The 22793-nt window shown below is 34.1% G+C and overlaps 2 protein-coding genes across 5 annotated transcripts; both read left to right on the forward strand.

Moving 5' to 3' along the window:
* The first annotated feature begins 482 nt into the window (after nucleotides 1-482).
* On the forward strand, nucleotides 483-19086 carry Actn_1 (alpha-actinin, sarcomeric). Of its 4 annotated transcripts, none has more exons than XM_029042380.2 (10): nucleotides 483-619; nucleotides 8409-8602; nucleotides 13381-13797; nucleotides 13879-14032; nucleotides 14281-14429; nucleotides 15929-16021; nucleotides 16087-16437; nucleotides 16500-16678; nucleotides 16782-17916; nucleotides 17984-19086. In XM_029042380.2, the coding sequence occupies exons 2-10, from the start codon at nucleotides 8489-8491 to the stop codon at nucleotides 18140-18142; spliced, it is 2751 nt and encodes a 916-aa protein (XP_028898213.1). In that variant the 5' UTR covers nucleotides 483-619; nucleotides 8409-8488; the 3' UTR covers nucleotides 18143-19086. The 4 variants fall into 4 exon arrangements, with proteins under 4 accessions (XP_028898213.1, XP_011187585.1, XP_011187586.1 ...); XM_011189283.3 differs by lacking the exon at nucleotides 483-619 and adding an exon at nucleotides 7563-7697; XM_011189284.3 differs by lacking the exon at nucleotides 483-619 and having other exon boundaries at nucleotides 8411-8602; nucleotides 14281-14366.
* Nucleotides 496-8435, forward strand: LOC105215391 (protein ultraspiracle). Its single transcript, XM_054232439.1, has 3 exons — nucleotides 496-619; nucleotides 1997-7697; nucleotides 8279-8435. The coding sequence occupies exon 2, from the start codon at nucleotides 2137-2139 to the stop codon at nucleotides 3496-3498; it is 1362 nt and encodes a 453-aa protein (XP_054088414.1). The 5' UTR covers nucleotides 496-619; nucleotides 1997-2136; the 3' UTR covers nucleotides 3499-7697; nucleotides 8279-8435.
* Nucleotides 19087-22793: the final 3707 nt, after the last annotated feature.

The following is a 22793-nucleotide window of genomic DNA, read 5'->3' on the forward strand; positions in this document are numbered from 1 at the left end:
CGACTTGATAATATTCTTGAGAAGTTGTAGAAATTAATAACCCAAAACACAAAAATTCGATTTTTTGAACCCATTATTGCCTGTGTAGATGCAACATAAAGAATTTGATAATTTCAAATTAAAATTACGGAAATCGAGATGTATGGAAATATCTTTGGTGTCAAATAAGAGACACCAGAGACCATAGATATGACCACGAATGATAGAAACAGAGGTTATGAAAATTAGCTTCCATACTTAAAATATATATGTACATATTTGTTTGACGGAAAAGCCTTACTTTGTTAATTCTATTATTTAAAATGAATTGTTAAATAAATATTGGTGCGACAATTGTGAATACAGCGTTCCTTGTTAGTGTATGCGTGTACGATGATATGTATGGTATGTACAAAGAAGATGCATTAGGTATTTATTAACATTGTGTTGTCCCTTTTTATCAAATAGTGCATTGTCCTAGCGTTTCTTTGTGTTACTATGTATGCAATACTATCGCAACAACCAATGTGATGAGTGGTGAATGACAAATTGTTTAGTATTGTTGTGATCGGTCAAGTTAGGAAGCCGTAGAAATAATAATAAACATTTAAACGTTGTAAGACGCTATATTTTCGATAGTGTAAGTTATTGAATACAAGTTTTTAAATTTACTAATTTGAAATATATTGTCTTTACAATGTAAAAGTAAAAGACAATATTTATAAACAAGAAATTGAGTAAAACTAAAATTCACCGAAGTCGGCATTTTAGGTTTGGTGAATTCATGGAATGATGTGTTTGTAAACAAGTGTTATATAAATACAGTGTTGAACTCTGCGTACATACACTTGTGGACACATAATTAAATCACTTGCAGTCTAATATATGTAGTAAGAAACGATATCTTTTCTTTAAATATAAAATTATTGAAACTATTTTGTTCATGTATTTTTCGTGCAGATAAGCTATTAAATCATCTGACAAAATAACACCGTCTATATATATATTATGCCGATTTATGCTTTGAAATAATATGTAATAACTTATTTATGGTTCTTGATATATTTGGACGTTTCGAAAAGCATCATGAAAAATAATAATGGTACTCATTTAACGTCGTAAACGTATGGCAACATCGCAAAATTGCGATATCGTAAAACAGCTGTAAATTTTTACTGCATTTTAATTTACGACAATCTTACAAATATGCGAGACCATTCTCAGTGGCATTCATGGTATACTTACAATTAATTCACAACCAGCTGATATTGGCAAAGAGCGCTCATTTAACTTGTGTTGCCATATTGCAAATTTACCATTTTTATATAATTGCGACGTTAAATGATTACCATTAATGAGAAAGTGGGGAGATTTTAGATACTGGGACGCTAAGATTTGAGGCCGGTTTTATGTTAATTAGCCCAAAAAAAATTTTTAAAGAATAAAAAAAATAAATTATATCTTGCATTGCTGGATATTCGCACATTAATATCGGATTTAGCGGTTATTTTTTTTTAAACGCGGCCAAAGGCCTCAAATGCAGAAAGTTGTTCTACGCTAAAGAACTTTTCATTTCCATCACTTTGATAACCCCTGGTGCTGGCTCGCCTAGGGCTATTTTTTTAAGCGGACCGAAGGCCTCCAATGCAGAAAGTAATTCTACGCGAAAGAACTTGTCAGTTTCTCATCTTTGATAACGAATAATGAAATTACATAACACAAGCATCAATGCCTTAATGCGCGCATCGGCTGCTGTTAACATATAACTTCAACTCTCGCACCGTTTACGAGATATCGAAAATTTTTATTCATCAAATAGTGTTTATTTTGGGCTAATTAACATAAAAATGGCCTCAAATCTTGGCTCCCCAGCAACTAAAATTAAATTAAATATATATTTAGTAAATTCAATTTCTGCTGTTTTTTTATATATATATATATGTATAATTTTGATACTCACAGTACATATATATAGGTTACAAAATAATGTAACAATAAATTTCGAACACATTATTAGGTGAATTTCTGTGGTGATGGTGAAAACATTGTTTGCGAAAATAAAATGTCGACACGGAAAATTGCTCATTGGTAAATTCTTTCAGACGGTTTTCATAATATATTTTCTTGTTAAAAGTGGTTTTAATAATCTCAAATAATATGGATGGTGGCGAGCAAGAGCAGAATTTCCGTTTGGGACCACTATCACCACAAGAAGTGAAACCAGACATTTCTATATTGAATGAAAACAATACTAGTGGATACTCACCAAAATCAGCAAGTCCTGTTTCTTTTGGGAATATTGGTTTGCAATCAATGAGTATGACAAATGCTGCATCAGTTGCAGCTTCGACAACGGGCCACAATCCTAACCAGATGCAACTTGGGGCACAACAACAACAACAGCAATATCCCCCAAATCACCCATTAAGTGGATCTAAACATTTGTGTTCAATTTGTGGTGATAGGGCAAGTGGAAAGCACTATGGGGTTTACAGCTGTGAAGGATGTAAAGGTTTTTTTAAACGTACCGTAAGGAAGGATTTGACGTACGCTTGTCGTGAAGATAGAAACTGCATCATCGATAAGAGACAACGTAATCGTTGTCAATATTGCCGGTATCAGAAATGTCTTGCGTGTGGAATGAAGCGTGAAGCAGTTCAAGAAGAAAGACAACGTGGCACACGGTCACAAAATGTACGTTCAAGTGATGATTTCAATCCCAGTAGTTCTGTCCGTGATTTAACAATAGAACGTATAATAGAAGCAGAACAAAAAAGTGAACAACTTAGTGGAGATAATGCTATACCATTCCTTCGGGTTGGACCAAATTCTATGGTACAGCCAGAATATAAAGGAGCTGTTTCACATCTTTGTCAAATGGTGAATAAACAACTCTTTCAAATGGTTGAGTATGCACGGAAAATGCCACATTTTGCAGAATTGCAACGTGATGACCAGGTGCTTTTACTCAAAGCCGGATGGAATGAGTTACTCATAGCAAATGTGGCCTGGTGTAGTATGGATTCATTGGACTCAGATTATGCAACATCAGGAGGTCATGATACTTCGTTCGGTCGTCGTTCTCCCATACGTCAACCCCAACAAATCTTTCTTAATCACAATTTTTCCTATCATCGTAATAGCGCAATAAAAGCTGGTGTGGCAACTATATTTGATAGAATATTATCAGAACTTAGCCTAAAAATGAAACGGCTGAACATTGATCGACAAGAGCTTTCGTGCTTAAAAGCTATTATTCTCTTTAATCCTGACATTCGTGGTTTAAAAGGAAGGAATGATGTTGAAGTTTGTAGAGAACAAGTTTATGCTTGCCTTGATGAACACTGTCGCACAGAACATACTGGAGATGATAGTCGATTTGCACAGCTTTTGCTCCGGTTGCCTGCTCTACGATCCATTAGCCTTAAGTGTCTGGATCATTTGTTTTTCTTTAGAATTATGGGTGACAAACCCTTAGATCAACTTTTTTATGAACAGCTTGACGCACAAATGTGTTAGGTAATGAAAAATTAATTTATTAATTAAAGTGCTTGATAATTTTTTCCATGGAATGTTAAACTATTTTCTAACTGATAGATGTGATTGTTATCATCTAATGAAATTTAACTAGCTATTTACTTCTTCAAATATTTGTTTTATTTAAACAGGTTTATTTTTAGTATAACTGTAAACAATTTTTGACAATTAACTGTATTATTATAAATTGAATAAATGTCTCGTAAAATGTTTAAATTCGTTAATAATTGCAAGGAGATTTGTATATAGTATTAAAGTATATTGTCATACTAAATTTAAATCTGTCTAGTACTGCAACATCCTACATATGCCCTACCTTGAGTATATAGTTAAGAGTATCTGAGTTTATATCTTTATTTTTACTAATATTTTGAACAGAGTTTAAACCACTTGTTATATTTAAAAAGTTAGTTTTTTATGTTTTCATTTATTATGGATATTTTATATGTTTTTTATGTATTTCTTTGCATATTTTATATATAAGGTAGCACTATCTTAAATTCATAAGTGATGATAAAATAAATATTACTAAAAATATAGTGGAGCTCACACCCTATGTTTGATATTTAAGAAATATTTTCTGTGGATTATACCAAGACTCAAGTATTGTGATTTTATAGCGAAATGTTAAAAAAAAGTTGCGACTGTTGTTGGGAAACCACAGATTTTGTCACATAAGCACAATTTTGCAAGATTGTCATACTAGCTGCGCAGAACAGATTTTCATTGAGAAAAATTAGAATACTAAAACTTTTTAATATTCAAAACACTATGATACCCATTTAAATTTAGTACACTCAAGATATTAAGCGTATGTTTCACTATTTTAAGGTAATGTCATCGATTACAAATTCAACTTTAATTTGTACATTCTTGCAAAATGTTGCACAGAGTATAATAGTTTAGTTCACATAACGGTTGCTTCTAACATCTAAAACTAAAATAGCTACATATATATAGAATTGTGTATGTATATATAAGGTCAGAATGACGAGGCGAGTTGAAATCGCATTGACTGTCCATCCATCTGTGCAAGCGATAACTTGAGTAAACATTGAGCTAACCATCGAATATTAGAACATCAGTGCAATATGGCAAATTGTTTTTATCAAAATATCGGTAAATCGAGTAATTATTTACTTCAGCTTCCGTTAATATTAGAATTTTCGAATTTCTGGTATGTTTATACTCTCGCAACATGTTGCACAGAGTATTATAGTTTTGTTCACATAACGGTTGTTTGTGTCACCCAGAAATAAAAGAGTTAGATATGGGGTTATATATATATAAATGATCAGGATGACGAGTGGAGTTGAAATCCGGATTTCTGTCCGTCTGCCCGTGCAAGCGATAACTTGAGTAAAAATTAAGATATCTTAATGAAACTTGAAACACATATTCCTTGGGACCCTGAGGAGGTTGCTTTCGAAAATGCGCAAAATCGGTCCACTTCCGCGCCCACCAAATGGCGAAAACCGAAAACCTATACAGTGTCATAACTAAGCCATAAATAAAGTTATGAAAATAAAATTTGGCATTAGAGAGGGGCACATTGTATGTAATTAGGTTTTTGTATATATCTTGCAAACCAAAAAAACTGTATAAACCAACCTTTCTGCAGTCGTTTCTTTTAGTAATTTCCTTATAGAGTCCAAAAATGAAAGAAATCGGTTAATAACTACGCCCACCACCTCCCATACATAGGTTATGTTGAAAATTACTAAAAGTGCGTTAACTCACTAACGGAAATCGTCAGAAACACTAAAATTTTACACAAATACTGTATTTGAGCTGTGACATCACTTGTGGAAGAATTGTCAAAATCGGACCATGACTTTTCAAGGCCCAATCAATATAGGTAAATATCTAAGATATTTTAATGCCATTCATTCCCTCGGAAGTTTTTTCTTTTCTTTTTGTCTTTTTGTTCTTTTTTTCAGTTTGTCTCTGTACCAAAAATGGTTAAAATCGGGTAATAACTTCCCGTAGATCCCATATACCTAATTATAGGTAATATGAAATTAAGTGAGCGTATAGTCTTCGATATATTGTATCTTGGTGGTGAAAACGAGTGAAATCTGTTCAGGAATTACCTCAGTCCCCATATACTATTTATGATGATTTTCGTTATTCTATTGAACTTTATGCCGTATATATGGGTTGAATAGTGTTATCTTTATAAAATTACATCAATATATTGTGAGAGTATAAAATGTTCGGTTGCACCCGAACTTAGCCTTTCCTTACTTGTTTTTAATATTTTTTTCATTTATATGGACATGGACATAGTGTAGCTTGGTGACAAAAATGAGGAAAATCGGGCCATGAATTACCCAAGAACCTGTTTACTATATTAATGATGTTCGTTATTTTAGTGGACTTTATGCTGAATATACGGGTCAAAATTTGTGTTATCTTCATAAAATTACATAAATAAATTGCGAAAGTATAAAATGTTCAGGTCCACTCGAACTTATCCTTTACTTTCTTGTTTAATTGGAATTTTTAAAGCAGCAAAAGCAGTATCGGCAATCCTAATAACAAATTTAGAATTCAGTTCCCAGTGAAAGTTTGGTTTATACAGTTTTTTTGGTTTGCAAGATATATACAAAAACCTAATTACATACAAATGTGCCCCTCCCTAATGCGATACTATGTTCCAAATTTTATTTTCATAACTTTATTTATGGCTTAGTTATGACACTGTATAAGCTTTTTTTGTGAATTAAAAAAATAAAAATATTTTCCAAAATTTGATCGAAAACAATACAAATTTAAATGGTCATAGCCTTGCATTTTCTTAAATGCTACACAAATTAGTGCACGGATGCTTTTAAATGTATACATTCGTAAGTGACTTTTTTAAATAAAACATTTTGTGTTTATAAATAAAAACTGCATATTCAAATCATATCAGGACTAACTCAGTGCGAGTGAAACGAGTGGGTGGTAATGTTATGAAACAGTTTACCTAAAAATAAATGTGCTGCACAGAGAAATATTTCACTTTTGAGTCGTTTTAAAGAAAATGAAAAGTGTATTGCTAATAAGCTAAGTAGATTTATTCATATATGTACATTTGTACATACATATCTACATATATATGTATGTGTGTCGTAGGAATTACTGTTTTTTATTGAGAGCATTCAATCTCTGCAGCGTGGCAAAGCTTTCAATAAGAAACATTTGTAGGACTGAGAGAAACGGTAACAGTTGTAATTTTTTTATTTATTCAATTTTGATTACGTGCTGTTTTCAGAAAAAACCACTAACAACAATGCAAAAAGTGTCAAAATTGCATATCTACTTTTATGATATAAGCATACAAACATACGAACATGTTTATAGCTGTTTCTACTTAAACATTTGAGTTGAGTTTTATGTATGGAAGTATGTATGTACATACATTTTCAATCATACGTATGAACATTTCTGCAGATATGCATAAGTACTTGATTGTCAAGTCTCTCCTGTACTTCTTAATTTCCCTTAAAAGAGAGACTGGGCTGTAACGTGCGATCTCCTGCACTTGCCTAACGAGTCGCCCAGTGGTCAGAGTCATGTTATGGTATCAACAAGTAAATGTATGTACATATGTGCATGGTTAAACGCTTTTACATATACAAACGTACATATGTATATCTGCAAAGGTACAAATAGTGAAATGTACATTTTCATCTTCCTACCACTGAAACAATCTGGAGTTGGCATTGCTCTTTAATTTCTCCGTGAATTGCGCCGCCCACCCACACATTTTCGGCATTTTATATCATATTTACATGTGGGCACACTTGGGGCTATGTGTTTAGGTATGTACATACGACTTATGCGAAAACAAAAATCATCTACATACTTCAGTACAATCTTGTTTAAAACACTTCATATTCTCACATGTACGAGTCTTTTACTCGTTATACCGTTTGTTTACTTGGGGAATAAGCATACAAAGATATGCACCTTCCTACATACATACATACATACATACAAATATATATATGTATTTACATTCGTGGATAAAACTGTATGAACGAGTATAATTGAGCATCGGTAAGATTGCGGTGCGGCTGCAGCGCGTTTTTCATTGCTTTGGGGCGCAGTTTGTCCAAACGCAGATCATTGGCGCAACATTAGTTTTGAGTTGGCTACCAACGCGAGCGGGTCATTCTCTTTTCAAGCGAAACGTACTGATCAGACACGGTTTTCACTTGTTACATTTTACTTTGTCTTAGTTTATTGACGACATACAAACATATTTACATGCATACATCTATACAGAATATCTTTAGTGGATATTTGAAATTGAAGCAAATAATAAAATATAATTATTATTTATTTGTATTAAATGCATACACACTTATATACATACACATATGTTTTATATTATACATAAATGTATGTACATACTTTATGCATGCAAATACATATATAGTTATATATATATATATGCATATACATATGTATAAATATTAAATGAAAATAACAAATAAAATTAAATAAAAAAAGAGGAACTATTTTTAACGAGTGTTATACAACGACAAGTCCTCTCCTGCCTAATAATTTTTTCAAATTATTTAAAACTGTGGACGAAATGTGTCAAAATGTTTAAATAAATCATATCTCTGTAGTGTTGATTCAAGGAAACCAAAAATTAAATGAAAGCAAAACTAAAAAATTAAAAATTATAAAAATTCCTCTCGCAGTTGTATATTTTTGTATTGTGCTAAAGTAAATTATTTATATTTCTTGTTTATTGGGATTTCAGATCTAATATTAAGCATACCCCGAACGAATTAAAGTACTTTAAGAACGCCCACCTTACACCCTTCTAAGTTTCAACCTTAAATAATTAAATTTACATGATTTTGCTAATTGGAACAAATCAACAATTTTAGAAACGAAATACAAATATTAAACAAAAATCATCGATACGAAATTTAACGGATAATAACTGTAACTGTAAAAAGCAAGCAACATGATGATGGAGAACGGACTCTCCATGGAGTATGGAGATGGCTATATGGAGCAAGAGGAAGAATGGGAGCGCGAAGGACTACTAGATCCCGCGTGGGAAAAACAACAGAAGAAGGTAAGTTACGATATTCTCTAGTTTTTACAGTGCATTGAGTTTGAGTATTTGGTACAGACAAATTCAATACGAAATGAGATCATTCGCAACAATTGATTTTCTTGAAATCTAATTAGTTTTTTAAGCATGACCATTTTTCTAAAAATAACCTCAAAAAAATTTTAAAATAGAATTCATCCTACATAGTATCGACTGATTTAGTATTCATACAGTGTTGATTTCTAAATAACCACATAGTTTTGTCTTCTCTACACTTTTTCAATATTTTTTCAATATATAAAAAATGTATTTCATTAAAATTTCATTTCATAAGTCCATTTATTTATATATATATATATATATATATATATATATATATATAATATATATATATATGTACCAATACATGTATATGTTTCGAAATATTCTTATTTTTTGTGTTTCGATTCCGATAAAGTCTAACGAGAAAAGAGCTTTTTATTTTTAAAAATAGATTCAACACGACACATAAACTAGCGTACAAGTGTTTGGGGCTCCTACTTACTGAAATAAAATCACCGAATCTCAAAATTATGCATAAATTTTAATTTTTAGCTTATGAGTTTTTCAATGCTACCTTATAAATATTTCGAGACCACCAAGCACTGCGGTCTTCATTATTATTAGCCTCGAAAATATTATTTTTCAACACGTATATTCTATGTATGTGTGTATATGTAGATAAAATATGTGTGAAAGACACAAAATTTCATTAAAATTTCGAATGTGCCAATATTGTATTAATAGTTCAGTGCCTCAAACAAAAGGCAATGTAATATTTTTTAATATCTCTAAACCATACAATGTAGACACAATTTGTTTCCGATAATAGTCTCCAAAGTTATTGATATAACGGTGTCATTTCGTTTTGACTAGTTACTGTCATTAACTATGTTCGCATCTATGATGTGTGTACGTACATCGGCTACAAGAAGCAATTTAAAGATTAGCATTTCTCAATGTTCACAGCAAAGCAACAACTCAAAGAAATCTGAACTGATAACAGTATGGTATCAAGCCTCATCATTTGCTAAATGATCAATGGCAATTCAGGTGGTTTGGGCGCGAAGAAATCATTTCATAAGAGTGGTGAGACAATGTTGAAATGGTAAATTATTTCCTTACGATATTCATATATGACAGATTAGTGGGATGGTGGGGCAACTGCAATGACCTTGCAGCGCTTGGCAGATAATTGAATGCAATTTATTTCTGATACCTGTGAATGTGAGATTTGTAATGAACTCGGTATTTGCACATGTCGCAGTTTTTAATGAGCAGCTGCAGTTGAATACTTTGTTTGTTGCAACTCTTGATGATATTATGTATATAGAAGTTGCATTATATTTTGACTAGCCTTCAATTTTATTCGAATTCGAAGGTGTATCGCAGTGTGAAATATGAATATGCAATCGGTTAGGAGGGGGACACATTTGTCACAATTTATGGACATGCTGTATACAATTTAATTGAAATATGTAGCCCTTACCCCCAAAGACCAATAGTCTTAGCATAATTTAGTAAACAGCTACTATTTGTCTTGTGGCGGTGGCGAAAAGACCATCTGCATCGGCTGTGGCGACGGCGACAGATGAAAATTCAATGAGCGTCAAATTTCATTCGCCCAAAAATGGTTTGCGGTGAAGAAGTGTGCGACGGTTCGAGCTTTGAGCTTTTGTAGCACATAAAAGTTTATTCTGAGAGAGTATTCGGAAATATTGCTCAAAATTTGATTATTTTGCGCATGCGCCTAAGCAGTCGATTGCTAATTTATAAACGTGTGCTGGCTGACAGGAATCTATAGGAGACCGTTTAGTCAATCAGTGACTGGTCGTGATGTGGAGTGTATGGTTGAACGGCAGAGACTGCCTACTTAACGCAAAACTAAATTTGTTCCGTTAGCCACATTCTATGTAATAAGCAATATATGTGTACGTATATATGTACGTCTGTATGCATATGCCGTAATTCAAGTAATTAAATTAAAGAAATTAAGATACAGTTTATTAAAATATTAAGAGCTTTATCACATTGGCAATTTGTTAATATGTAAATGTATGTATGTATTTATTTATGTTTATATGTATGAAAGAATGCATTTGCATTACCGATGCCGCAGAAATTTCTAAGCTATAAATAGACATAATTGTCATCTCAAACATATGATTTTGTATATGTGCGCTTATGTCAGAGAATTTCGAGCTTTATCAGCTGTAGTTAGGGATCAAGATGTCTATACATATGTCACACTGAGTCAGCCAGATTAACATAACCCAAGATTTTATACTTTGAACATTTTGTATGACTAACAAGCTATTAGCTGTCTCAACCAAGATTTAATAGCAAAATTTTAATGAAGTACAGTGGAACTTCTCTAACTCGTATCAATCACTCTAATCCACAAACAAACTTCGAGTTAGAGAGACTTCGAGTTATAGAATTTTCACTAAAACATACAATTTTTCAAAAATCTGTAAAATCTAGATTTATACACAGTTTTAGCTATTTACTTCGCATAAAGTTTTATTTGCAGTTTGCAACTTTTTGGCTCTTGACGTCTGTATCCCATGCCTTTGTTACATGATTTATGCAATCCATAAGGGTGATATCATATTTTTTATTCACCTTCGTGCAAAATAAAGGAACTCTTTTAAAATTCTGTTCGATAGAAAAATTTTAAATTTTGTATCATGCCCTGACCAAAAAATTCGATTAATGGAAGGAAACAGTTCGAGTTATGGAGATCTTCGACTTATAGAAGTTCGAGTTATGAAAGTTCCACTGTATTAAACTTATTTTAACGTATAATATACTCATATTAGAGGTAGTGGTTCGCCAATAATCCTATAATCTCCCAAGTGCAAACTATAAGTTGGTAACTTTTTCTCGAATGCGGACAGATAAACCACATTATACTGCGAACGAGTGTGCCTGAAAAGCTTTCTAATAGCATTATTTAAGAATTTTGAGAGCTTTTCTTCGCATAAATATGCTTGAATGCGCGGCATTGCTGCCGTGAAGTGCGCTTTACAGTCCTGCTTAATGGTGGTGTGTACCTCCAGCCCTCTATAGGCTGGTGGTAAAATTTTCAAATTTCAAAAACTTTGTCATTCGGAGCTTAATAACTATCCGAGCCACAAATAACACAAGTATTTAGTCAACCCATTGTTCGTCTGATATTATATAGACACCGCAAAGCCATACATACATACTATATACATATGCATGCATATTGTGGACTATAACATTCTATCATACTATTGTTGTCTATAAAACGGTATAACTATTTTATATACATATTATACAGATATTTAAGCGTTTGTCTAATTATGCCACATAGTGAAATGAGTTGCTAATTGAAACTATCAGCTCTTCAATGGAGGTAGAACCTGTTGGTTGAATTTACCAAAACGGTAAACTTAGGAAACCGGATTGTTTTTGAATTGGTTCAGACGCGGCGATATGGCGTTGCAGCTCGTCTGGCCTTACTAGCACTCCTGCTGCATAATTGTTTTCATTGTTTGTTATTGTTGTACAGAGTGAATGGTTATAAGATACCAGTTGTTGTGCTGCAAAACAGCCATAAACTGCATCTTGCTTATTGTCGTTATCAAAAGAAAGAAATCTGTTGCATTTCAATAGTGCGCAGAGAGAAAACAAGAATATTGGTTTGGGTGTAAGCCATTAGACGGGATTAGTCCGTTGCGTCTTTTCACCTCGCAATTGTGGCGATCCATACTCATAGATACACACACGTACACATTAATGTGTTTGTATACATACAATGTCAATGAATGATGCGAAACGGCGATGCAATTGAGATCAATGCATAACGGATTGTGTTGGCTGCGACTGCAACTCGTTTCGATCGACTTGTATTGATGTGTTCGGTGCATATGTGTGTTACTTGAACTGTTAGATACGAATATACCGTTTTCTAACAGTCCTATTTAATTGATCTAGCATAATCTACTAAAGATTTGAATTCATTTTCCGAAGTTGGAATACTGTTGTTCCCATATATGTGAACATATGCATATAGATATGTATGTAAATACTTATATGCATTTCTATAAGCGCGTAGGTTACTTGTAGATGCCCTGTATTGAAATATATATTGATAAATTGTTTAACATTGAATAATGAGCCCAACTAATCAGTTGACTGTCTTTTTCCTTTTACTTGACCAAATTTGTTAGGTTCATCAAGAATTATAGTGGGTTTATAGAGCAAAGACGTTGGTCCGATAAAGAAAACCTCATTAGATAATGCTTCCTGGTTAGATTTCATACAATAATTTTTTTTCAAATTACTATGTTTCCTGACTCTCTTGTTGCTTCCATTTAGATTACTTATGTAATGTAAATATGTATGCAGAACAAACATAACTAAGTGATGTATACATAGAAAGAAATTATGAAGGAATTATAAATATTTTTTGCTATAACTGTTAACTTTGTTAAAAAACATGATTCAAGATTGTGTCCTTACCACGAAAACACATTTCGATACAATAACTGATTTGGTATTCTAAAAGACCCAAATTCATCAAAATTTTAACAAGAAATATTCTCAATTTAATTTATTTTTGTTTATCTTTATTTTTTGGCACTAGCCAAAAATATTTTGAAAATAGATTGAACTAATATACAATTAAAGTGTGAACATATTTATATTCTACAGTAATATATATATATATACTATATGATGTTGACACTGCAAACAATTTCAATAAGAATAACGCAATCATTTCTATTTAGACATTTACAGCGTGGTGCAATAGTCATTTGCGTAAAGCTGGTACATCCATCGATAATATTGACGAGGACTTCCGTAATGGTTTAAAGTTAATGTTGTTGTTGGAAGTGATTTCCGGTGAAACTTTGCCAAAACCCGACCGTGGCAAGATGCGCTTCCACAAGATAGCGAACGTGAATAAGGCGCTGGACTTTATCGCATCGAAAGGCGTGCATTTGGTGTCGATTGGCGCTGAAGAAATTGTCGATGGCAATCTGAAGATGACTTTGGGCATGATTTGGACCATCATTCTGCGTTTTGCTATTCAGGATATTTCCGTTGAAGAGATGACCGCTAAAGAGGGCTTGTTGCTATGGTGTCAACGCAAAACTGCACCCTATAAGAACGTCAATGTTCAAAACTTCCACCTTTCATTCAAGGTAACGTAATTCAAACAACTCAGTTATATACAAACTTGTTTTTATATGAATATTTCTATGTGTGTGTGTGTGTGCCTACAGGACGGTTTAGCATTTTGCGCTTTGATTCACCGACATAGGCCAGACTTGATTGATTATTCCAAACTCTCCAAAGACAATCCATTGGAAAATCTCAACACTGCCTTTGATGTTGCTGAGAAGTATCTCGATATTCCAAGGATGTTGGATCCAGATGGTAAGTGGATTACATAAAAAATTCAAATGCAGATATGTAGATGTATTCGTATACATATATCCATACAACCATACATATATATGTATATGAATATGTCTACATGCGTATAATAAGTACGCATACCAATATGTATTGTTACTTATTTGTGCTGCATAAGAATCATGTTATTAAGGTATCAACGTCTAGACTTAAACTTAAACTGGTTTTGTTTTTTATAACTTCTCATAAATCTTGAAACACTTCGTTAGATTTGATCAACACTCCAAAGCCGGATGAGCGCGCTATTATGACTTACGTGTCCTGTTACTATCATGCTTTCCAGGGAGCCCAACAGGTTGGAAATGTGACGCATGTACCCGAACCCACAAGACAATACACCTACGTCCCGAATTACAATGTGACTAAACTTCACATCAATACACTTATTCATTTTGTTCTTTTACAGTTTGTTTTTTGGAAAATGCAACCTTTATGCATAAATTGAACCTTATATAAATAGAATTTAGGCGCTCTATACAAATTTGTGGAAAACACTTAGTAACTACTTAGCATAATACGCTGCACGCTAAACGCTGCTCGCTCTTTATGCTCACTACTTTGTAATTACATTTTGTTTTGATACTGATTTACCTTTTAACTTGCTCATTTCGTTTTAACGTTTTGTGGCGTTGCTTTCGATTTTAAAATTTTGCAACGTAATGAAATTAATTGTACATTTTGAAATATGTAGTTGTGTCGATTTTGTAACTCTGCTGAACTGAACTGAATAATTCGACTAATCGACAGTTCTGTTAACACGAAATTGGTTCTTTAAAAAATTATCAAAAGTGTTGCTATAAGGAGTCCTTTTCTTTAATGAACAATTATTTTTCCAAAAGGCAAATTAAAAACTCATAACACAGAAACGGATCAGCAATGATTACATTAGGTTTGCTTTGATGCTAATCTCTGTGTGTATGCCATCTGGTGTGAAAATGAAAATTATTTTGCTCGCGTACTAAATTTGAAAAACTTTTTAACTCTTATTGCATACACACATACACGAGTAATTAAATTGATTGCGGCAAATTTAATACATACAGTACAGTTCACGTACCATCATTGTCTTGATCCGTAGCCATCGATCATCGCTTCATTACCTATCGCCTGTTACCAGAATGTTTTTCGATTGTTTTACAAATGCACACATATCTAACACTAAGCTGCATGCAATTTCCGTTATTTTTACTAAGTATACAGGTTCTTCAATTACTTACGAAGTGTTGCTTTGATAATTTTGCTAAGATACATTTGCTAATATGAAGTTCTTTAAAAAGGTTGCTTGTTTTTTTGTTTTATGTAAATGTACTAACTCGTGTTCTGTTTGTTGCTTTTTTACTTAATTCCTAACAGACTTGCAGAATACTGCGTTGCCAGACGAACGAGCAGTCATGACGTACGTGTCATCGTACTATCATTGCTTTAGTGGCGCTCAAAAGGTCGGTGCCCGTTCCTACATATTTGCAACAATTAACCACTATATGGATAACACTCTCAAATAAACAAATCAATTATTCCCGGAAACGCAAATTAATAATTTTGCTTAATAACATGTTTCAATTGCGTTGTTATTGCATTGTCAGAGATTGAGCAATAAAAATTTAATTAAAATTAATTTATTGAATCATTACAATCTGATAGTGTTATCCATTAAGAGAGTACTGTTATTTACATACAATGAGTGTTAATTGAATATTGTATGCACATAATATACTCTCAATATTCTATTTTAATCGCTTTGCCAAACTACTAGAAAATTTTCTTCCAAGTTATGTTGAAATCGTTCAATCTAATATGAATTATATGCAGTTGCAAGTTTATGGGATGCTTACAAATATGTGTTTTATCAATTGGCAGGCGGAAACCGCAGCTAATCGTATTTGCAAAGTGCTCAAGGTGAACCAGGAGAATGAGCGTCTTATGGAGGAGTATGAACGGCTAGCAAGCGATGTAAGTAACATCTTTTTGAGGAATGTTGTATGAAAATACTTATTGTTATGGTTTGGTACTTTTAGCTTTTGGAATGGATACGCCGTACTATGCCATGGCTAAACTCTCGCCAGGCAGACAATTCTTTGGCTGGTGTTCAAAAGAAATTGGAGGAATACCGTACCTATCGTCGCAAACACAAGCCGCCACGTGTTGAGCAAAAAGCAAAACTCGAAACTAACTTTAACACTTTACAAACGAAACTCCGTTTGTCCAACCGTCCAGCCTACTTGCCAACTGAGGGCAAGACAGTCGCCGATATTTCAAACGCTTGGAAAGGTTTGGAACTAGCCGAGAAGGCTTTCGAAGAATGGCTTTTAGCTGAAACGATGCGCTTGGAACGCTTGGAGCATTTGGCTCAAAAGTTCAAGCACAAGGTAAATCTGAAAGTTTGTCTGCATTGCAGTAAATCAAATATTTATTTATCTTTATTTCAAAGGCTGATGCTCATGAAGATTGGACACGCGGTAAGGAAGAGATGTTGCAGTCTCAAGACTTCCGTCAATGTAAATTGAATGAGTTGAAGGCACTCAAAAAGAAGCACGAAGCTTTTGAGTCTGACTTAGCCGCTCACCAAGATCGGGTAGAACAAATTGCAGCAATTGCCCAAGAGTTGAAGTGAGTACAAGTCGTAATTATTATTTATTTTAATACTTTTGGTACAACAAAAACACAATTGTACTCGTATGTGTTATTAATGCCATCTAATTTTATTCTCTAGCACTTTAGAATATCACGACTGTGTATCTGTTAATGCTCGCTGCCAGCGTATCTGTGATCAATGGGATCGCTTGGGTGCGCTTACTCAACGTCGCCGTACAGCTTTGGATGAGGCTGAACGCATTTTGGAGAAAATTGATATCCTGCATTTGGAGTTCGCTAAGAGAGCTGCTCCATTCAATAATTGGTTGGATGGTACCCGTGAAGATTTAGTCGATATGTTTATTGTGCACACCATGGAGGAAATTCAAGGTCTCATACAGGCACATGATCAATTCAAGGCCACATTGGGAGAAGCTGACAAGGAGTTCAATTTGATTGTGAATTTGGTACGTGAAGTAGAGTCTATCGTTAAACAACATCAAATTCCCGGAGGATTGGAGAATCCCTACACAACACTTACTGCCAATGACATGACGAGAAAATGGAGTGACGTTCGTCAATTGGTACCTCAACGTGATCAAACACTTGCGAACGAGTTGCGTAAGCAGCAAAATAATGAAATGTTACGAAGACAGTTCGCCGAAAAGGCCAACATTGTTGGACCATGGATTGAACGACAGATGGATGCTGTTACTGCTATTGGCATGGGATTGCAAGGTTCTCTTGAAGATCAATTGCATCGTCTTAAGGAGTATGAACAAGCCGTGTACGCCTACAAGCCTAACATTGAAGAATTGGAGAAGATTCACCAGGCTGTACAGGAGTCGATGGTGTTCGAAAATCGTTACACCAATTATACAATGGAAACATTGCGAGTTGGCTGGGAGCAATTGTTGACATCCATCAATCGTAATATCAATGAGGTGGAAAATCAAATTCTAACACGTGACTCTAAGGGAATTAGCCAAGAGCAATTGAATGAGTTCCGCTCCAGTTTCAATCACTTTGACAAGAACCGCACGGGTAGACTCACCCCCGAAGAGTTCAAATCATGTCTTGTCTCCCTGGGCTATTCCATCGGAAAAGACAGACAGGGCGAAATGGACTTCCAAAGAATTTTAGCTGTTGTAGACCCCAACTCCACTGGTTATGTGCATTTTGATGCCTTCCTTGATTTCATGACACGCGAAAGTACCGATACCGATACCGCTGAACAAGTTATTGACTCATTCAGAATCCTCGCTGCTGACAAGGTATGACATACAAATAAACACACTTAAATTATAAAGTATTAATAATTATATAATTTGTATCTTTTAGCCATACATATTACCAGATGAACTCCGACGAGAACTCCCTCCAGACCAAGCGGAATACTGCATCCAGAGAATGCCACCATACAAAGGACCCAACGGAGTACCTGGCGCTCTTGACTACATGTCCTTTAGTACCGCACTGTATGGGGAAACCGATTTGTAAAAGAGAACTGTTAACAATACCGGAAACATCGAATAAAAATCGTCAAATCACATTAGGACGCCAACTCAATACTACTCATGTAATTGCAAAGCCACGAAGTCATAAACCAACAAAAAGCAGTGCTATTAGACCGCTTCCTAAAGTGTATTTTTCGTGCATTATATTTCCGGATTTCTGACATAATATCTTAACTCATTACTAACAACCATCACAGCGGTTTTCATAGATCAATTTAATAATGTAAAATTTTGTTGTGCATATCGAAGTACATATCCAAATATCTGGGGTAATGAGGGCACATAATAACTCTGTGCATTCAAATGCATGTATATGCACGTACACTCGCCCAATATGCTTGCCATTGCCATCTTGTATTTTAAATCCTAAATTCAATCGTGATTATACAAATTTCCTGAATACAAGTTTTAGACGGGAGAATCATTTTAATATGTGAAAGAGCTTGGACTGTTGGTTGGACAAGGACAACGCGTATTAAATAGTTGATTATGAGGAAAATTAAAAACAAGAAATATAAAATCAATTAAAATTCTCAAATACATTTTTTGGGCGAATAATATAAAATATATTTATTTATTTTTTTTTGAAAATTTTTGTTATATTAATTTAATATTTATTTTGAGATTATTTATAATGATTTCATAACTCTTTATTTAATTCTAAATACGTTTTATATAATTATTATATAAACTTAGTATATGTTACAATGATTGAGAAAAAGAGAAGAGAGGGCATTGTATGATAATTTGTAAGGATTATAAAATGTTCCGATGATATAAAATTGAAGAGCATCCATCAAACATCCATTAAAGTCAAGAAAAAATATACTTTTGTATATTAGATATTCTGTCAACTATACATACATAAATTTGTGAGTTTAAAATAATCACATGTAAGAGACAAAAAATAGAAGTTCTCTAATAATTCTTGTTTGCTTTTGTATTATATATAAATTTGGATTTCTTAGAACTTCGGTAACTTCGTATTTGCATAGTTTATCTTAGATTAGAAGTAGAGATTTCGAAGAAAAAACAATCAATACCCGAAATTCGATAAGTCTTAAACGGTCTTCGGTATCTGTTAAAGCAGGGAGTGCTGACGCATACCCGATAAAAAATTACTATCACAGCACATTTTGTTTACTTTCAAGTACTACAATCAGTGGTGGTATATGTGTCATCTTCCCCGCTATATTCCTACTAAGTTAAAAAAAAAACTTAGAAAAGCAGGAATGTTGGTGCTTCTTTTATATTCTTACGTTTGATTCCTGAGATACGAGGGCCTTTTCAGTGACTCCTAGATATTTGAACTAGCTAATGCCATTAAAATCATTGGAAGAAGATACGATGTTTCGTAAGTTTGTTCTGCTATTTGGTTCACAAAGAAAAACATTTTTTTGTTTTAATAAAACATTATGGCAAATCTGCCCCAGCAGTGGTTTGTGTTGCCCTTCCATCCCAATTGGTGTATATTTTTTAGAAAGGGAAATCTGTTATAACATTGTGAAAATTCGTGAAATTGTTTTGAATAACCGTAAAATTAAGCTGGATTAATTATTGAGCATGATGTACTCGCGATGGTTGTCGCACATCCAACATAAATACAAACGCTAAAAACCAATACGAACGTGTTTGTGGCGGTTTTTGACAACATATGAAACAGATACATAATTACACACCTGAGTTCAATCGGTATACCAACAATGTACTCAACGGTAGGTTGGCAAGGTTTTAGCCTGTATTTTTGGGGAAACATGAATCATTGGTATCAATCAGTTGAACATAATTTTGGTCTTTGTCGTTGCTATAATTGGGAGCGACATAGAAACGAAGGAGTTATTTGAAGTGAAACTGTTTGAAATTTGAATTTGTGAAATGGAAAAATATCCTAAGATTTTAGAAAAGGGATAAAACCTTTAAATTTCGATATTTTTGGACGGATATTTCCAAAAAACTAAATCCATTCGCATCGTTGTCATTTATAATTAAGGCTATTTTTAAGATAACGAAGAAATAAATGGTACACGACAAGTCCGAAGCAAGAGCAAAAAGAGGAAGAAGCTGTTGCGAATTAAATGCAGTTCGGTAATTAGCCGGACTCCAGGTAGAGTATTTGGATTAGCCGGAAACGAGGAGCATGAGACGCTGGAAGTATTACATATTTTAGAAGAAGGTTTGGAGAACGCAGATGTCACCTTCTTCTTTTGGTATGTACGCCAGCACTCATATACCCAACTTTCCAACATATCACCAATTTAAAAAAAAAATGGAAGACTAAAAAAATAGAGAATACTTTCCAACATATCACCAATTTAAAAAAAAAATGGAAGACTAAAAAAATAGAATAAAATCCATTAAAGACATGTCTCGTTACATAAGAAAGCAGTTTTTATTGGAAAAAGAGCGCCTTAAAGTATACTATATAAAATATGTATACAAATTTCGATAACTTTTCTTTGGCGTTACCAGAGAATTTAGAATAGAGTGAAGGTTCATGGTGTGCCGATTTTCACAATGGTCCCCTATTCGAAGGGGTACTCGTTTCTATAAGCGTGTTTCACCACAGTTTAACATCAGAGGCCTCAAAAATAACAGATTTGAGAGTTTTCAGTGTTAAATGAAAAAATTGTGTTTATTTCAATGTTAGTAAATGTACGCTTACAGATTCGCTTATATACAATGCGCAAACGACTTGTATATATGAATGTATGAATGAAATTTATAAATATTTTGTTTATATTTGATATTAAAGTACATGCGCACATATGTACTTTAATATCTTAATATCTTTGTAAAATGTTCGGTTGCACCCGAACTTAGCCTTTCCTTATTTCTTATGTCAATATTATGATTGTTAATTTATAAATTTTGAACGTTCGCAATAGCACTAAATTTATTAATTTAAATGTAAAATATTAACAAGGTGAAGGAATTTTAGTGGGTGGGGTTGTTCTGTCAGATCACAGATCTCAAAGAGAATTTGGCTTCCAGTGCGAATATAATGGGTATGGAAACAAACGAGTTTTTGTTTCAACATGACAAAAACCGTACACATACAACTCATGACGTTAAAATGTGGAATCTCTTGAATGCGAAACATTTACAATCAACACCTCAACGTTCGAGCATGAATCCCAAACAAAATTAAAAATATAAGGTCTTCTCTGGGAGACAAAGTAATATTCCTGGAGATAATAGAAAAAAATATTAGGTAGGCAAATATCCTTTTTGAATATCGTGGCTATGTATAAAGCGCTACAGAGCTCATATCTGGCAATACTATACATCTTTGAAAGGTCTTGACATAATCCACAAAACGCTATGAATGATTAGTTTGGATATTGCGTTCAACAGTTATATATGTCTAAACATGGAGTTCACTAACGCCGAAATTCCCGCTATTTTAAAGTAGAGAAACGTTCCATGAGATTTATGGTGTTTTGGGGATGATACTCTATCACTTCGAACTACGGAGGAATGGTTTCGACGATTCCGAGCGGGTGAAAGCGACACCATGGATAAGCCAGCCGGCGGAAGACCTGTGACGACAAATACCGATCAAATCATGGAAAACATCGAGTTTGACCGGCATGTGGCATCTCGTGACATCGCCCAGGAGATGGGAGTTAGTCACCAAACCATTTTAAACCATCTGCAAAAGGGTGTATACAAAAAAAAACCTTCTGGACCGAATCAACGCATGTGATATGCTGCTCAAATGAAACGAACTCGACCCATTTTTGAAGCGAATAGATCACATACGACAATATCAAGCTGAAGCGGTCAAGCCGGGATTGACGGCCAGGAAGATTTTGCTGTGTGTTTGCTGGGATTGGAAGGGAATCATCCTCTATGAGCTGCTCCCATATGGCCAGACGCTTAATTCTACCATCTACTGCGAACAACAGGACCGCTTGGAGCAGGCGATCGACCAGAAGCGTCCAGGATAGGCCAACGAAAGGTGTAGTGTTCGAGCAGGACAACGCCAGACCACACACTTCGTTGATGACTCGTCAGAAGATACGGGAGCTCGGATGGGAGGTTTTACCGCATTCACCATATAGCCTGGACATAGCGCCAAGTGATTACCACCTGTTCCTGTCCATGGCGAACGCTTTTGGTGGTGTAAAGTTGAACTCAAAAGTGGCTGTCCTAATACTTCGCAAATAAGGAGGGGGGCTTCTACGAGGGGGGTATTATGAAGGTGCCGTCTAGATGAAAACAGATTACCGAACGAAAGGGCGCATATTTAAACTAAATCCGATCAAGAGCAAAAAATAAAATGAATATAGAGCAAAAAAGCGAATAAATTTAACAGAATACAAAATTCACAAGATTTATATAATTACGTTCTTATGAAAAAATGCTTATGTGAGTATGTATATATACAGAGGTAGTCAAAATTATTTACACATCGGACGCTCTTCTACAAGTTTCACACAAAAAGCTTTCGCTTGTTGTTGTTGTTGTCGCAGGGTCACAAAATGCTATGTTGTTGCAAACCTTGATCTATTCCTGAGCGAATGAAGTCAGTTTGGCTAGAATAGCTAGAAATATGGCGGAAATATAAGCAAATGAACTGAAGATACGCAGTAGGCAAAAGTATTTACACACAACTTGAACTCTATTATCCT

Source organism: Zeugodacus cucurbitae, chromosome 5, assembly GCF_028554725.1.
Source record: "Zeugodacus cucurbitae isolate PBARC_wt_2022May chromosome 5, idZeuCucr1.2, whole genome shotgun sequence".
Taxonomy (NCBI): Eukaryota; Metazoa; Arthropoda; class Insecta; order Diptera; family Tephritidae; genus Zeugodacus; species Zeugodacus cucurbitae.

Excerpts from the sequence above, each read along its gene's own strand:
- Actn_1 (XM_029042380.2), top strand. The coding sequence starts at position 8,489 with ATGATGATGGAGAACGGACTCTCCATGGAGTATGGAGATGGCTATATG. Across the intron at positions 8,603-13,380 it reads GGGAAAAACAACAGAAGAAG|ACATTTACAGCGTGGTGCAA; the intron begins GTAAGTTACGAT and ends ATTTCTATTTAG. Across the intron at positions 13,798-13,878 it reads ACTTCCACCTTTCATTCAAG|GACGGTTTAGCATTTTGCGC; the intron begins GTAACGTAATTC and ends GTGTGCCTACAG.
- LOC105215391 (XM_054232439.1), top strand. The coding sequence starts at position 2,137 with ATGGATGGTGGCGAGCAAGAGCAGAATTTCCGTTTGGGACCACTATCA.